This window comes from Corvus moneduloides, chromosome 3 (assembly GCF_009650955.1).
Source record: "Corvus moneduloides isolate bCorMon1 chromosome 3, bCorMon1.pri, whole genome shotgun sequence".
NCBI classification, from domain to species: Eukaryota; Metazoa; Chordata; class Aves; order Passeriformes; family Corvidae; genus Corvus; species Corvus moneduloides.
The window spans coordinates 110,998,019-111,014,005 of NC_045478.1; the positions used below are offsets into that span (position 1 = coordinate 110,998,019).

General features: G+C 57.1%; 2 protein-coding genes across 14 annotated transcripts in view; both read left to right on the top strand.

The window, feature by feature from the left end:
* EHBP1 (EH domain binding protein 1) overlaps positions 1-7,293 on the top strand; it is a 211,345-nt gene extending 204,052 nt beyond the window's left edge. For all 12 annotated transcript variants that reach the window (XM_032103502.1, XM_032103504.1, XM_032103506.1 and 9 more), the window contains 2 exons: positions 5,983-6,097; positions 6,268-7,293. In XM_032103502.1, coding sequence (XP_031959393.1) covers positions 5,983-6,097; positions 6,268-6,358 — 206 coding nt within the window. In that variant the 3' untranslated portion in view covers positions 6,359-7,293. The remainder of the gene's footprint in view (positions 1-5,982; positions 6,098-6,267) is intronic.
* A 2,596-nt stretch (positions 7,294-9,889) lies between these two features.
* Positions 9,890-14,836, top strand: OTX1 (orthodenticle homeobox 1). Of its 2 annotated transcripts, none has more exons than XM_032103516.1 (4): positions 9,890-10,007; positions 11,146-11,608; positions 12,137-12,288; positions 12,952-14,836. In XM_032103516.1, exons 2-4 carry the CDS (start codon positions 11,512-11,514, stop codon positions 13,708-13,710), a joined length of 1,008 nt encoding a protein of 335 aa, XP_031959407.1. In that variant the 5' UTR covers positions 9,890-10,007; positions 11,146-11,511; the 3' UTR covers positions 13,711-14,836. The 2 variants fall into 2 exon arrangements, with proteins under 2 accessions (XP_031959407.1, XP_031959408.1); XM_032103517.1 differs by lacking the exon at positions 9,890-10,007 and adding an exon at positions 10,194-10,229.
* The last annotated feature ends 1,151 nt before the right edge of the window (positions 14,837-15,987 follow it).

Here is a 15,987-nt window from a genome sequence, read left to right on the forward strand (position 1 = left end):
GTCACCTTACCTGAATGGAGGTAACACTCAGGGGAAGATTGACACGGGATAAATGAAACAATTGCATCCTTTCCGTAGGGCTTTCCAGCAAATTGTACAATAATCCTTGGGATGATTCATAATAAAAAATAAACATCCAGATAGCTTAAACCATTGCTTGCATTATTTTCTTATTTAAATATCTTAAGTGTTTTCTAATGCTGCACCGCTTATACCTCTCAGTCACAAATGCTGCCTTATAGTTCAAAGATGTTTGCTTTAAAGTTAATCCTTTGGGCTCTGTAAAATGGACCTTTTGTCTAATCAATGCAAATTGATTTTGCTATTCTGTATTGACCTCTCAACCCTTTGACTGTCCATGGTAATTTCTTTCTTCACCTGATAAGGTACCTGATCCATAATAAATCAATTCTAATTAGTTTGGAGACTTCACTAGGAGCATAAGTTTGTTGGAAAAAAGCAGGAGGTTTCAGGTAGCTTTTTCATATCTCTCCATCTGTGGTTATATTTTTTGCATAAGACTATCTTTAGTATATTCTTGGATAATCCTGAGTCATAAATATATACATTGCTGTCTGCAGAGACAAGCCAGATTAATTTGGAATCATACTGATGAAATACTTAAAATGTAAAATAATCTAAACTAGAGAGGAGCTAAGAGATAATTTAAATCTAAACTTTCCATGTTTAATTGCCTCATAGATGTATACTGCCTTGGAATGTCCTAGCAGCAGCCTTTGAATGTCTAGCAGCTTGTGCCATTTACACATTGTCTGGAACAAAAATGTTTTTTTAATTTCTTTTTGTAAGTTCAGAGAGGGATACCCGAACTCCAGAAAATCATCTTTTTTTCCTCTCTCTCATTTTTTACTTTCTTTTTTATATTGCTATTGGTGATATGGTAAACAGAGGTCTAGAAAGTAAACCTAAGTGCTGGAGAATTTGGGTTATTTTGGGGGATTTTTTTATTTATGCAACAAAGTTCTCATTTAGCATTTTAACTCTCAATAAGATTATTGATAGTCTTCTAGAACTTTTAACAGTTATCTGCTTTTACCCAAAAAACATATTAAAGGAGAAACTCTTCCAAGAAAATGCCTGTGAAAACTCAAAATACGCTTTTGTGACATCTTGCCTCTCAATGGGTGCATCAGTGTTCAGAAGATGCAAAGATGCACTTTTTGGGAAGCACTGCTAAAACCACACCATTTCCAGTGTGATTTCTCTGAAGAAGCAAGGGCTGCCCAGACAGCCCAGCGCTGTCGGCTCCGAGGGCATTTAGCCGATTGCTAATGAGTGCTTGGGTTCCCTGAAAGAGTTGAAAAGGCAGATGTCGGTTTTACCAGCACCAGTTCCAGAACTGAAATATATGGGCAGGAAAAAAAATACATATATATGTATATACACACACACACACATATATATATATATATGGAACAGGATGGGAGCGGTTTGTTTCTCTAAAAGAAAGGCAGAACACACCAACCCAAACTGGAACTTAAAAAAGAAAAGTCTTTGAAAGGTGGTAATTACTGTTTTGGTAAATTGCTCTAACTCTTCCACGCGTGACTATGCTGTTTAAAAATCTGTCAACCAATTTACTTAGCTGGTTGATGACAGGGAAAAAAAGGAGAGAAAAGAGCTTTGCAGAAGGTGGGAGCCTGCTGATGGCAGATAAAGGCGGTTCTGCCGTGCCTGCTTGGGCAGCGTGCGGGCAGCGCTGGCGGCCGGAGGTGCTCCCCGTTAGGATGTTCAGTGATGTGGAGACAGTGGCTCCTTCCCGGCCGCTCCTATGGAGGCACCGGCAGCTGAATGGCCTTTTGGAGGGTTACGGCACTTCACGAGGAGCACATGAATGACCCAGGGTGGTAAAAAAAAAGGCATACTCCCCCCCTCCCCCACGGAGCCGTAGAGATAAGAAAGAGGGAGTTAACGCACTGCCTGCTTCCAGCTAGAAAGTGTTCCTCTTGGACTGTTCCGACCGAGAAAGGCCGGAAACCCCTCACTAACAGGCCAAAGAAAATGCAGGTAAACGGGGTCCGTTTTCACCTCTGCACCTCCCCAGGCGTCCTGCCTGGCTGTTTGGAGCCAGCTGCTCCTGTACACAAGGTGCTGCCTTTCAGAGCCTGGTTTTTACTGCGGCTGCAGCCAAGTGCCGAGATGCCTCACTTTCAGCTACCTTTCCTCTCACTCCTTTCTTTTCTTTTTTTCAGTCGAGTTTTAATGCCTCCTTAGAAAAGATAAGTTCATTTTTGCACACCTTCGGGTGGTGTGTTCATTTTCTGCCCAAGAAATGGATCTTCTTTTGGATTTTGTACATCTTGATTTATTCTTGGCTTATAGTTTGAAGTGGGTGCTCTTCTAAAAGGATTTATGCATAGGTTCACTATTTTTGTAGTTATGGTTTATATGATAAGCTTTTTATATTTAAAATCAATATGTAATCCTGTGGAGGAGCTTATCCTCTAAAACCCCATTTGTAAATCTATTTTAGCTTTGTTACACCGCGCAGCCACAGTATTCCATAGATTGATTAGGTTCAGCAGCAGAATCCTATCAAATGGCCTGCTCTGATGATGATGCAAACTCTTTCAGGATTGCTAGTTGACTGGAACTAAAGATAAGACCTGACTGCAATCCCCCAATGTGCTCTTTACAAAACTAGTGTTAATTTTCATCAAAGTGCCGGGCTTATTTATTATAGTGGCAAGGTTGAAGGTTTTACTAAGAGAACTTTCGACCATTTCTATTAAAGCATTTCTATGGGAACTGGACGTCTGTTTGCTCAAAGTAATTATCAGTTTAAGCAGTGGGGGGGGGGGGGGGGGGGAAGACAATATGAAGTCAATGAAGATGAATAATTGAAAACATTTCTACTTCAATGTGAATTTAGCAAACTCTGTCATTTTAAACTGCCCGTCGCGAGTGGTGGCACAGGGGCTTTAGCTTTCAACACTTTTAGCTCATATACAGCCTCAGAGCTTAATCCTATTTTTGTCCAGGGTGTAGCTTTTATAACAGTATTATTCTGAAATCTTCAAATTAATCACAGCCCATATTGTAGCTTCCCAGAGCTGCAGTCAGCCTGGGTAACTATATGTGACAGGTGTTATAGGTAATCCTGGCTTAAAAGGCACAACAGGTAGGAATCAAACTTGAACACAGTTTCTTTTTTAAACATAGGGATGCTTCCCAAAACTGCTGCCCAGCAGTATTTTGTTGGATAAAACAAAATTGCAAGGTAGTCACCTATAAAATGCTATTTAAATACTTAAAGTCAGTTCCCCTTTTAATCAGTTGCTGCTTGACTTTTTATTTATTTGAGGGGGAGGAAAGGCAGACTCCTTTTCTAGAAATGGAAGTAAAACTGCAAGGGAGTATTTCTGCCATCAGGTTTTCCCATGGCGTATTTCAAACATTAATAATACGCAACTGCAGAAAAAAACAAACAAACAAAATCCAAAACAAATACACAGTTTGGTTCCATGAAATCCTAGTAGCACATTATTTACTTCACAGGGCTATAAGATGAAGCAACAAAACCTGTAGCACTTAGGAAGGGATTTAACAGAGAAAAATAGTGAGGGACTGAGCAAAACATGTACTGAAATACTCTGACTTGTTTGCTCTTTCAAAAACTAAAGTTGTTGCTGCAGCTGGAGAGCAGGGGATTAAAAAAAAAAAAAAAAAAAAGAAAAAAGCTTTAAAAATAATAAGTGAAAACCATCAAAATTGCAAAAATTTAAATAAAGTCCAGGTAGAGACGATGGATTTCAAGTCCCTTTTCATCCAGAGCTTCGTGTGCCCAGGTGTGCCGGGGAGCCTGAGTCTCAGCACGGTTCCCAGCTGAAGATGGGGGAAAGTTAACCTGAAAGTTGGGGACCACGTCTGGGGGGAAGCAAACACCCCTGAAATCCTCTGCCATGTGTATCTCTCTCCTCTTCTGTCTGGCGTGCTGCCGTGTCCCTTTTCAGGGTGGTGTTGTCATGCTGAGATCTCATTGCGTGTGAGGGGCTTTATTTGTGGGGCAAAACGCTGCGGTTTGGGGAAGCTCTGACTCACAGAGTGGCAGAGCAGTGTGTTTTAAATGGGTTGAACTGAAGGAGCTTTGCCCTAAAGGAGCAGAAGGGGAAGCAGCAGTGCAAATCGAGACACTGCTCCAAGAAGTAGCACCTAAAAGGCTGCTACCGAAATTAAAGCACCTTTGTGGCAGGAAAAAAAGTGGCTTGGATTACCAGTAATTTTGGCTGCTAACTCCACTTCTAATCTGTGTACACCTGGAAAATTATTTCCTTAGCAACGGTAGAAGGGAAAGGACACATTTAAAAGAAAAGAAAATGAGGAAGGAAAGGAAGAAGAACCAGGAAAAGAAAGAGAAAAATGGGAAAAAACAGAAACTCCCGGGAAGTTTCCGCAGTGCCCTGCCAGGCCGGTGCTCCGGGAAGGGCTTTGGTGGCACCGCAGCAGCTCCCCCGCTGCCTGCAGGACCGGCCGTGCGTGCTGGCTGCTCGCAGTGCCTGCACACACGTGTCGCCGTGGGTTTTCCTGCGTGCTGCTTTTCCTGTGGCTCGCTCGTGGGCCCGTGTGCCCAGGCAGACGGCGAGGAGGGCGCGATAAAAGCGGTTACACATTCCTGCCTTTCTGCCGCTCTTCCAACCTTTATTGCATGATGATGCATCTAATTTTTAATTTGTAAATACAAGGCTGAATTCCCTCTAGCACCACTTGCTTTCATAAAGCTTCTGAGCAGTTTGCTGTCTTGAATAAATTTGGCTTTGGAGGGGGGTCAGGGGGATTTGAACCACCGCATTCTTGCGGGGTTTGTGAAGATTCACATGGTAACCGGTGGGGAGCATTGTTCGGGTTATCTGAATAAGCACCAGCCATGTGAGTTTTAACATGATCGCCCAGGGCAATGGAGAGCGCGGGGGGGGTGGGGGAGAAAGCCAAAAGGACTGCACCCTCTCTCCCCTTCGCCTTCGGGAAGCGCGGCCGGGGAGGAGGACACGGCCGGGCCGGTGGCGATGGCTTCTCCCGGTGGTTGTTTTTTTTTTTCTTTTTTTTTTGGAGCTGGTGTCCTCTTTCCCTCCCGCTCCTCAATTGTCCTGCTATCTCCCTCATAATCTACTGCTCCTGCTTTTCATTGTTTACCTTCTTAATGAGGGAGGCGGGGAAGGCTGGGGCTTGACTGACAGCGACAAGCCCTCACGGTCTGGCTGGAGAGCCGGAGGCTGCGGGCGGCCCCGGGGGGCTGCGCCGGGCTGGGCCGGGCTCCGGCGGGCCGCGGCCAGAGGAATCCCTTTGGGAATAGCGAGGCGGCCCGCCCGCCGCTGGCTACCAGCGCCGGGGGTGGAGGGGCCCCGCGATATTCTGTAGCAAGTGTATTTTTACTTCAAAGTGGGAAATGCTAATTAAGCGATACCTGCCTTTAAAGTTACTGCGGAGCATATGGTGCGCAGTGTGAGATTCCTCCAGCCGCTGAGAGCGGGCGAGGAGAGCGCAGAGAGGAGCCTGGCTGCGGGAAGCGGGCATTCCTCCGGGAGGGCAAACCTGGCAGTGGCCATGCCCGCCAGCAGGCACAGGCGTGGGGAAAACAAAACAAAACAAATTCTACACTAAAAAGAAAAAAAAAAAGGAAAGAAACCCCCACACAAACGACCCTCAAATCATTGCTGAACTCCCCGAAACCAAGATGGGCGAAACGCCGCCGGGCTGCGCTTGTGCCCGCGATAGCCTCGCTGGGGAGAGAGGCCGGGGCCGAGTCGGACTGTGCCAGGCTGTATTGGGCTGTGCCGGGCCGGGTCGGGCTGTGCCAGGCTGTATTGGGCTGTGCCGGGCCGGGTTGGGCTGTGCCAGGCTGTATTGGGCTGTGCCGGGCCGGGCCGGGCCGGGCCGCAGCGGGCGCGGTTCCGGCCGGGTTGGCTGTGCCGGGCGCTGGCGGCCGCGGCTCTCACCGCTGCTCTTGTTGTGCTTCTCCCGCAGACTGGCAGAAGACCGAGGCGCAGAAGAGGCGAGAGCAGCTCTTGCTGGACGAACTCGTTATTCTCGTTAACAAACGGGACGCGCTGGTCAGGGACCTGGACGCCCAGGAGAAGCAGTGAGTCGGGCAAAGGGGGGGGTCCCCGCCGAGTCACCACGGTCCCCACGGAAAGTTTGGTCCGCGGGCGCCGTGGCCGTGGGGGAACTCGGCGTGGCCTCGGAGGCGAGCGGGGCCGGTGCGCATCCCGCGCAGTCCCTCACCGCGCCTCCCGCCTCCTCTTTCCGCAGGGCCGAGGAAGAGGACGAGCATTTGGAGAGGACCCTCGAGCAAAACAAAGGCAAGATGGCCAAGAAGGAAGAGAAATGCGTTCTCCAGTGAGCGGCCTTCCCGCGGCGGCAACGAAATCGCAGCGCGGCTTTCTTACGTTTTTAAAATGCCGACATGAGACTGGGGAAAAAAAAAAAAAAGAAAAAGATGTTTTGAAAAAAAAAGATTAAACTTTTTTCCATTTTCTTAGGCCAGATCTAGGCTGCGCCAGGCCCCACTCCGTTGTTTTTTGTTTTCCATTCAAGCGAACTCGCGTTGTCCCATGATTTCCGTGTGGGCTCAGCTCTCCTGCCGAAAGCGTTGGAAATGGAATCGCCGAGACCCCTGGCGTGCGGGCGATGCCGGAGATGAGCGGAAGGAGGAGAAGAAATAGTCTGTCCTGGTTTCTGTAGCTGGAGGAGGGCTGAGTTTTGAAATAAAAATGTTTTTGTCGTAATAGGATTAGAGAGGGGGATATAGGAAAAAAAAAAAAATCATTGGGAATGGTTTCATCTAGTCCTGCCATATGTAATACTTAATAAGCTACCTACATTTTATAGTTAGGTCAGATCCACCCCAGTTATTATTAAAAATGTGCTGTATTTACCAGTGGTTTATTACATCAGTTTTACATTTCCCCGGGAGGAGAGCCGAGCTGCTCTGGTTTACTCGGGGGCCTTCTCCCCCAGAGCTGGCACAAAACCCTGGGAGCGGCTGCGAGCGGAGCGGGGCAGCCCGGGGCAGAGACCGGCCCAGCCCGGGGCAGAGACCGGCCCGGCCCGGGACAGCGCGGCACTTCCCACCCGCGGACCGAACCGGACCGCGCCGCCCGCTCCGCGTTATTTATTGCGCCCGGCCGCGTTCCCCACTGCACCCCGCCCCGTCCGTGTGCCCCCAAGCGTGTCCCGCGCTCGCATCGTCCCTTCGTGGAGCTCGTCTCGTTTATTTATTACAACACCGAGTCATATATAAAATTTTCAATAAAACCCGAATCTTTCTTACCGTAACTGCCGCTTTTCTCTTTACCTGGGAAACTCCCTTCACCCCTCCCGCCCACAGTCGGCCGGCGAGGGGGCTTGGGGGGCGGGAAGGGACCGATCCCGGCCGGGGGCGGGGGGGGGGGGCAGCGGGGCTCCGCGCCCCGAGCCGCCCCGGCCGCCGCCGCTTCGCCAGCGCAACGAAACCCACCGGACGGAAAAGTTTTTCGTTTGATTTTAATAAAATGCAGCTCGGGGAGGGGGAGGTAAAACTTTTCCCCGGGGGGCCGATGCCGCCCGCCGGCGGCGTGGGGGATGCGCGGCCAAAGCCCGGCTGCGGGCGCGCAAGTAACGCACCCGCGGGGAGCGGAGCTGGCGGAAGGAGCCCGAACCCTGCGGGGTTGCGGCTGCCGCTCCACGAGGAACCCCAACAGCGCCGGCGGCTCCAGGTGCAGCTGCGGCCCGCGGCCCGCTCCGCCCTCCCGCTCTCACCAGAAAAAGTCCCCCGTGGAGGAGAGAAGCGCCCGGTTTTGTGCGAGCGGCCGCCGGTGCCGCGGGATGTACCGGCCTGGGAAACTGGGGGCTGCCCCGGGGCCCGTAGGTGGGTTTGGCCCCATGCAAAGTTTCGGAAGATGCGCGGAGCACCCCCGCACCGGGGGGGGGGGCTGGGGCAGCAGGCTCCGCCGTGCTCTTCTGCCCTCCCGTAAAAATACAGCGGCTGGGGACGGGAGGAAACGCGCTCCGAGGGCTCCGCGGCTGCGGAGCGCGGCGGAGGCTCGGGAGGGGAGAGGCGGCAAAGCCCGCGGCACTGCCTGCCCAGCCGGGCACCGGGAGCTGCTGAGCCCCGAAGCGTGGGTCTGTCCCTGGGGCGAGGGGGGCCGCGGGCGGGCATCCTCCTCGCCTAGGGGGGCCGGTGTTTGCCTAGCTTTTAAAGCGAAAAAAGTAACTCAGTCGCTAGACCGAGGGAAAAATAAGTGTGTGTGTCCCCCGTCTTTCGCCCCCAGCCCGGGAAACCGGCCGCAGGAGGCCCCCGCCCCGCAGCCGGACCGAACTGCCCCTGCCCTTCGCCGGGGCCGGGGTCGCGCAGCCCAGCCCCCTGCCCACCCGCAGGTCCCGCCCTGCCGCCGACCTTACCTGGGCGCAGCGGGGAGGGCGCCGGCTCCGTCCGGCGGAGGGAACGGGGGATCGGAGTCGCCGATCGGGACCGTCACCTCGGGGGGGGTGGCGAGCCCCGCGCCCGCCCTGCCCGCAGCCCCCGGCCGAGCCTGCGGGGAGGCGTCTGCAATTGGGGATTGGGCAACCGCGGGAGTTGCGGGAGGCTTGGGGGGGCATAGATACCCCCTGGTGTGTGTGCGGGGGAAAAGCCTCGGGGGGCCTGCTGCCCGCCAGGACCGGGGCTGCCCCGGCGGGGCGAAGTGATGGGAAGGCGGCGGGGGCGGGGGGGAGCGCAGCCCGAGCCAGGAACTGCCCCGGCAGGACCGGGGCAAAACGGGGCAGAGGGGCTGGAAGGGGGGAGAACTGCCCCCGCAAACTCTTCCTCCTCCCTCCTCCTCCCTTTGCTTTTTTGTGAATGGGCCGCGGCGCCTTTGTTACGGGGAGAAGTGCCCGTGTCGCTGACTTTTGCGGGAGAGCAGAGGGGCTTGCTAACCTCCTTCGCTCTGCTCATCGGCTCATCGGCTCATCGGCTCCCTCCTGCCCGGCTTAGACGGTTCCCTCCTCGCACAGGAAAAAAAAGATTTGAAAAGAAGGGGGAAAAAAACCCTCCAACAACAACAAAATAAAATGGGGGGGAAAGTCTTCCCCCCGGGAGACCGCGCTCCGATCGGGGCCGGCGGGCAGCGCCTTTGAACATTAGCTCGCTTTCAGCTCCACTGCTATTAGAGGGAGTTGATTTGGGGAGACCAACAAAAGCTGCGCACTGGAGCCTCTTTAGAGGTCCGGGGCCGCTCCGCCGCCTGCGCGGCCGCCGCGCCCCGACCCCGCCGCCTCGAGCAAGGAGTGGGGCCCCGCGGAGCGGTGCGGAGGGCCCCGTGTCTTCTCGTCCCTCTCCCCGCCGCTCCCGTGCGGTCCCCGCCCGCTCGCCCCCCGCGGAGCCCCCAAATTCGGGACACGCGGGGAAAGGTGCGGTCGCAGTAGTTTTATTGGGATTTTAAAGCACAAAGTTTGGGAGAGCCTGCGGGCATCGGGATGGGGGGGCCGCGACACCGCCTCCCCTCCCCAGGAGCGCCCTCCGTGCCGGCGAAGGCGGCGGCCGAAACTTTTTCTGCGATCTCCTCGGGCGGCAGGGACGCGGAGGGCGACGCGGAGGGCGGCGCGGAGCGGCGTGGGGGGCTTCCCCGAGGGAGGGGGCAGAGCTGCGCGGGCGCGGAGCGGCCCCCCTCTGTTCCGCACTTCTCCAACAATTCCCACCACCCGCCCTCTCCGCGGAGGTTGCGCGGGGCCCTGCCCGCCCGCCCCCTGCACCCCTCGCCCCCTGCACCCCTCGCTCGGCCGGCCGGCTCTCCGCGGCGCCGGGGTCGGTGCGCGGGGGAGCGCGGAGCGGCGCGGGGCGGTGCGGACGAGCCGTCGCCCCGCGCTGCCATTGCCCGGGCGGCTGTCAGTCAGGCGGGGAGCGGCCGGGGATTGGCGCCGGGCTGGTTACGCAGTTGCTTTGCGCGCACATACAAGGGTAGGGCCGGGGGTAGGTGATCAATCCTCATCAGGGCCGCGGCTCCATCGCCCCGACAGCGCGGGCCGCCGGCAAGGTAACGCGGGGCACCCCGACAAGTCGGGGGTGCGCGGCTCGGCTTCGGGCAGCGCCCCCCCGGCCCCCCTCCCCAGCCCGCCTCTCACCTGCCTGCCCCCCTCCCTCCTCCCCCCGCCGCGCCCCCTCCGCGCCCCCCGCCCGCTCCGCCCCGCGCTGCCCCGCGCAGCCCCCGCCGCGGCCGTCGGGCGGGCGCTCAGTCGCTCCGCAGGTGGCCGCGCAGGTGAGGCGGGCGGGGGCGGTGGGCACCGCGCTCACCGACGGGGCGGGCGGCGGCGCCGGGACGGAGCGTAGCGGGCCCGCGGCGCCGTGGGCAGGGGTGTTGAGCACGGCCGGGCCGGGGCTGCCTCGGGATTTTCCTCTTTTCTCTCTTCTCTTTTTCACTTTTATTTCCCCCGTCTTCCCCACTCTCTCCTCCCGGGACGGGCCCGCTCTGCCGCGTCCCCGACAAAGTTATGCAACGCCGGGTCCCGGCGCCGCCGCCCGACCTGCGCCCGGCCCCGGCCTACCGGGGGGCACCGCGAACCCCCGCCCGGCATCCACCTCCCCTTGGGCCGGGTGCCCCCGTTCACCCTCGGCAGCGGGGGCTGCCCCCAGGGCTCGACGGGACCGCCCGGGGTCTCTCCGCTGCTTCCTCCCCTCCGCGTTTATCTGCGGCGTTTTGCCACCGAGCCCGGGCGCTGCCGGGTCTCTCGTGTGCGTGTCCCCCCCCGCCGGCCCTGCCGAGCCCCCCGGGCGGGCCCCGCCGCCGTCCCGTCCCGGCTGCCGGCCCCGTCGCCCGCTCGGCTGCCGGAGCGCTCTTTTCCTTTTCCCCTTTTTAACTCTTATCCATTTCTAATTAAAACGTCCCCGTCTGCTCGCTTTTAAATTAATTATACTTCCCTCCTCTGATACCTCCTTTTGATTCCTAATCCAATTATCTTTTTAAATAATTGCTTTATCTCTCCCGATCGCCGGGCACTGTTGCCTCTCGGCACTTGCGCGCGACTCGCTTTCGTTTAAAATAAAATAATAATAAAATTAACAAGCGGAAGCCGCCCGCGCGGAGCCCCCGCGCCGGGTGGGCGCAGCCCCGCGGGAGCCCCCGGCAGGACTCGGGCGGCCGAAGCCTCACCCGCTTCTCTCCACTCTCTCCCCAGGCGCTCCGGCCTCGCCTCTGCGCGGGGAAGAAATCCGCCTGTTTCTCGATCCTCGTCGCTATTTTAATTTTTTTTTTTTTGCTTCGTTTTTATTTTTCTCTCACTTCACCTGCGATCTCTCGAGGACCTCGCGGCGGTGACGGCGGGACGGAACGGAAAAAACTCCTTTCATACTGACTTTGTGCTCCGTTTTTTAATTGTCGTTGGCTTTAAATTTTTTTTGCCTCTTGTTTGGGGTGTTTTCGGCGGCTCTTTTTGTCAGGTTTTTTTCCCTTTTCATATCCCCCTTCTCCGCCCCATAGATTTGGTTTGATTTTGATTTTTTTTTTTCTGCGGGACTTTGGAGGAAACTGTCCGGCTTCTAGCATGATGTCTTACCTCAAACAGCCCCCTTACGGCATGAATGGGCTGGGGCTGACGGGCCCCACCATGGACCTGCTGCATCCCTCCGTGGGGTATCCGGGTGAGTGCCGCGCACCGCGGCCCCCCAGTCCCGCCATCCTCCAGCAAGAGGAGGGGAAAAAGTTCCATCCCATGCGGGTTTGGAAGAGCTGGTGGGGCCGTACGGTTTAGGGTGGGCTGTGGGCTGGGTTCCCCCGGTTTGTCTGCACCCCTGCCTGGGGAGATTGGGGTCTAGATGAATTTTCCCCCCTGTTCCCGGGGTTTCTTCGTTTTCACAGGGATTTTTAAGGATAAAGAAGTTTCAAAGTGAACAACAAAAAAAAGTAATTTATTTCAGCACAACGAAATCTCCCCGTACTTCCCGCTAGAGCCAGGCCTGACCCTTCCCCAGCACTGTGCCCCTCGCCCTGCCCGCAGCGGGATGGGGTCCGGCAGCCGGGGTGTGGGGGACACTGCTGCTCTTTGGGGTCTGCAGCGGGGGTGCGCCTCAGGCCCCTGCCCCGGGGACACCGGGGCTCCCCCCGTGCCGGGGCGTGCGGGAGGTGCGTGGGGGCCCAGTGTGACTGCTGTGGTGGTGCTCATCCTGCAGCCACCCCGCGGAAGCAGCGGCGGGAGCGCACCACCTTCACCCGCTCGCAGCTGGACGTGCTGGAGGCACTCTTTGCCAAGACCCGCTACCCTGACATCTTCATGCGGGAGGAAGTCGCCCTGAAGATCAACCTGCCCGAATCCCGAGTCCAGGTACTGGACCTGTGTGGGGGAATCCTGCACCGCTGTGGGACGAGGGGATGCAGGGCCACCCCAGCTCAGCTGGCACCGCTCAGACCGGGTGCTTCATCCACACTCATCCCTGTTTCCTTGGGACAGGGATGCGTGTGGCCTCCCATCCACTTCTCTGTCCCTCTGTGGGGATATTCAGCTGAAGAGGGAGCATTTGTTTTTATTTTTTATCCTCTTGTATTAATTTTATTTTTGTTAATACCTTTCTGTCACCCTCCACCTGCTCCAGGGCATAGCAGCCCTAGCACTTGGGTGTTTCTCAGACATATTCCCTCTGGTGGGCACTGCTCCCTGGATACCCAAAGGGGTGGCATATGCAGGCAGCACCCAACGCAGGCTCTGTCCCCCAAATTTCGTTGCTGTGCCAGGGATGTGCACGAGCTGGGACACCACAGCCTTTGACCCCAGTCATCCTTGCTTTTGGCAGGTTATGGGGTGGCTGGGTTGCCAGGCAGGGGTAGGATTATATTTGGGGGTGAGAGGGGTGCGCAGTGTTAGTGGCTGGGAGAACTGCGTGAGGGTGGTTGGGTGCTCGCAGGCTGCAGAGCCCCTTCTGGGGCTGCCTGGGCCCCTGCTCACCCCGCCACGCTCCTTCCTCCCCTGCACCCCGTTTTCTCCCTGCAGGTCTGGTTCAAGAACCGCCGCGCCAAGTGCCGGCAGCAGCAGCAGAGCGGCGGCGGGGCCAAGAGCCGTCCGGCCAAGAAGAAATCGTCGCCCGCTCGGGAGAGCTCGGGTTCGGAGAGCAGCGGACAGTTCACGCCGCCGGCAGCGGCCTCCAGCTCCGCCTCGTCTTCCTCCTCCAGCTCGGCCTCCTCAGCCCCGGTGGGCGCCCCGGCCTCTCTCAGCACCCCGGCGTCATCCATCTGGAGCCCGGCTTCCATCTCTCCCGGCGCGGCGCCGGCGGGGGTGACGGTGCCCGAGCCGCTGCCGCCGGCCGCCGCCTCCTGCATGCAGCGGGCCGGCCCCGCCGCCTCGGCCGCCTCCGCCTCCTACCCCGTGTCCTACAGCCAGGGCGGGGGGTACGGCCAGGGCTACCCTGCGCCGCCCTCTTCGTCCTATTTCGGGGGCGTGGATTGCAGCTCCTACCTGGCGCCCATGCACTCCCACCACCATCCCCACCAGCTCAGCCCCATGGGGCCCTCCTCGGTGCCGGGCCACCACCACCACCACCCGCTGAGCCAGAGCTCGGGCCACCACCACCATCACCACCACCACCACCACCACCAAGGTTACGGCGGCACAGGGCTGCCCTTCAACTCCTCCGACTGCCTGGACTACAAGGAGCCCGCCGCTGCCGCTGCTGCCTCCTGGAAGCTCAACTTCAACTCCCCCGACTGCCTTGACTACAAGGACCAGGCGTCCTGGCGCTTCCAGGTCTTGTGAGGGGCCGATCACCATCCCCACAAGCTGCCACTGACCCCACACCCGGGGACTCCCCACCGCCTCCTGGGCAGGACTCTGGTTCTTCCTTCTCCTCCTCCTCCTCCCTCTTCGTTAGCAGTGGCGATGCCCTGGGGAGGTCCTGCCGCCCCCATCTCTACTGACTGATATTTATTTGCTTCCTGCACCACTCCACCAGGTTTATTATAATTATTATTTTTTTAAACGCAACAGAAGAGGAGTTTAAAAAAAAATTAAAAAAGCCTAGCGTGTCCCCTGCTGCCCCCTGGGCAGAGGCGCAGGCTGGCTCCTGCCCTGCCAGTGCCCCCCAGCTTTGTGCGGGGACCCTCAGCCCCTGCGGGTGCGGAAGCCCCGGCTTGCCAGTCCTGTACAGCCTCTTGCCGCGGGGAGCGGCGGGAATGATGTAAATACTCGGTCCGTTCCAGTGACCACGATTATTTTTAGTTGATGCTGTTGGGTTGGCATTTATCTAGAGTCTAACATGGAACAGAACGTAAAAAAAAAAAAAATCTTTTTTTAATTTCGATTTTCTTCCCTAAGAAATGAATCTTTCCCGGTCTCACGTCCTCCGTCCATCCTCGAGGGCTCTGCACAGGCTTGGCTGTGCCGTCCTGGGGCTGAGGGTGAGGGGGAAGGCAGCAGCCATGGGAGGTGCCCAGAAGGGAGGCAAAGGGGGAGGGAAAGGCTGCCCAGCTGATCCGCAACCTGCAGACCAAAAAACCCAAAACTTTTGGAAAAAAAATAATAAAAGGAAAGAAAAAAAAAGAAAGCTGCAAAAAAAGTTTTGGTTTATTTTTTGGGGGGAGGGTTGCAGGGATAAGCAGCTCTGGTTTGGGGCTGGGGAGGGGGGGCGCACGGCTTTTCGGAGTGTGTTTTTTGGGTTGGTTTTCGTTTTGGTTGTTTCGAGCCCCTTGTGTCGGTCGGTGCGTTGTGGCGGGTCGGGGCTGCAGCCCCGCGTTCCTGCTTCCCCCGCCTGGGCTGGCGCTTCCCGGCAGCTTTGCCCCGCCGCGGGGACAGGGACAGTGTACGTGTGACTTTTGATGCCGTAACCCCTTCAACTGTAAGGCAACCCCCCTCCTTTCTTCCCGCCCACCCCAATAAAATCTAAACTAATAAATGTAGTGGTGTTCTGTTCTCCTTCCTCCCTCCCGCCTCCTCTTCCTCATAAAACTGCCCTGGGGGGGAATGAGGAGCTGGGAAATATTTCTTGGGGGGGGTCCCAGCAGGATGGGGATGTGTGTGATGAGTTTGCGAGTGCTCTGGAGGGGGGACCCACCGCCGCTTCTGCAGGTACGGGCTGGGGACCCACTCTTACATTAATTGACGCTTAATTGGTTACTGATTTTTGGTGCCCCGTGGTGCCGACGGGACTCACGGGACGGGCAAACGCTGCCCGAACCAGCAATTTACCCCCAGGATCGGTGGGGCAGCCCCCAAACTCGGGACCCACGGGCGAGCCTGAGTGCCGGTGGCGGGGAGTGAGGGACACTCGGACATCCAGCCGGACCTCTGTCCCACTGTGCAGGTTCCGCACCTGCGCTTCCAGCCCTGGCTCCCGGCTGTACCACCCTCAGCCGCTGCCGGCTGCGGTCCAGCCAGCGAAGACAGAGAGATGAGTTTTTCTCGTGACAATCTCACCCCCTTCCCCCCCCCCCCCCCTCCCCAGACCTTCCCTTCAGTTGTTGGAAGCTGCCTGTCGGAGCTGGGGCTGTTCCTGCTTGCACAGGACCGGGGATGCGTGGACCCGCGGGGCCACTGCTCCCCTGCTTGGGCCATTGATGCACTGTTCGGGGAGCACCCCAAATTCCCATACTCCTCCCTGCAGTAGTGCCCACTGTATCTGGAAGCTCCGGGGCTGTGCCGTGTATCCCCACCCCTGGTGTCCCCAGGCGGCCCCGGGCAGTGGGGACCGCGGGGGGTGAGAGGTTTCAATTCTCCACGCTTTGGGGAGGGTTTCATATCTCCCCTCCCACACCACCTGCCCCCGCTTCCCCGCTCCAGCATCCTGGCGGAGAGCGAACGGGGCTGGCACTGTGATGATGCGGCTGCGGTGGGAAAACAGTGGGATCAGCCTCAGGAGCCACCCGCATCCTTCCAGGGTCGTGGCCATGGCAGAGCCCCGAGGCGGGGGGAGGCCTCCCGCACTCCCCGGTGCAACAGGGAGCTATGGGAGGGGGCGAGTGACTGAGTCAATGTTAGGGGATTTTTCTTTAAGTGGTTCTTTTCCTTGTTGTCTCCTTCTCTGCATATATATAGATA

What these genes read in the sequence shown, in the direction of transcription:
- OTX1 (XM_032103516.1), top strand. Translation starts at nt 11,512, where the DNA reads ATGATGTCTTACCTCAAACAGCCCCCTTACGGCATGAATGGGCTGGGG. An exon ending in TCCCTCCGTGGGGTATCCGG is followed by an intron (nt 11,609 to 12,136) that starts GTGAGTGCCGCG and finishes CTCATCCTGCAG; the next exon opens with CCACCCCGCGGAAGCAGCGG. An exon ending in TGCCCGAATCCCGAGTCCAG is followed by an intron (nt 12,289 to 12,951) that starts GTACTGGACCTG and finishes TTCTCCCTGCAG; the next exon opens with GTCTGGTTCAAGAACCGCCG.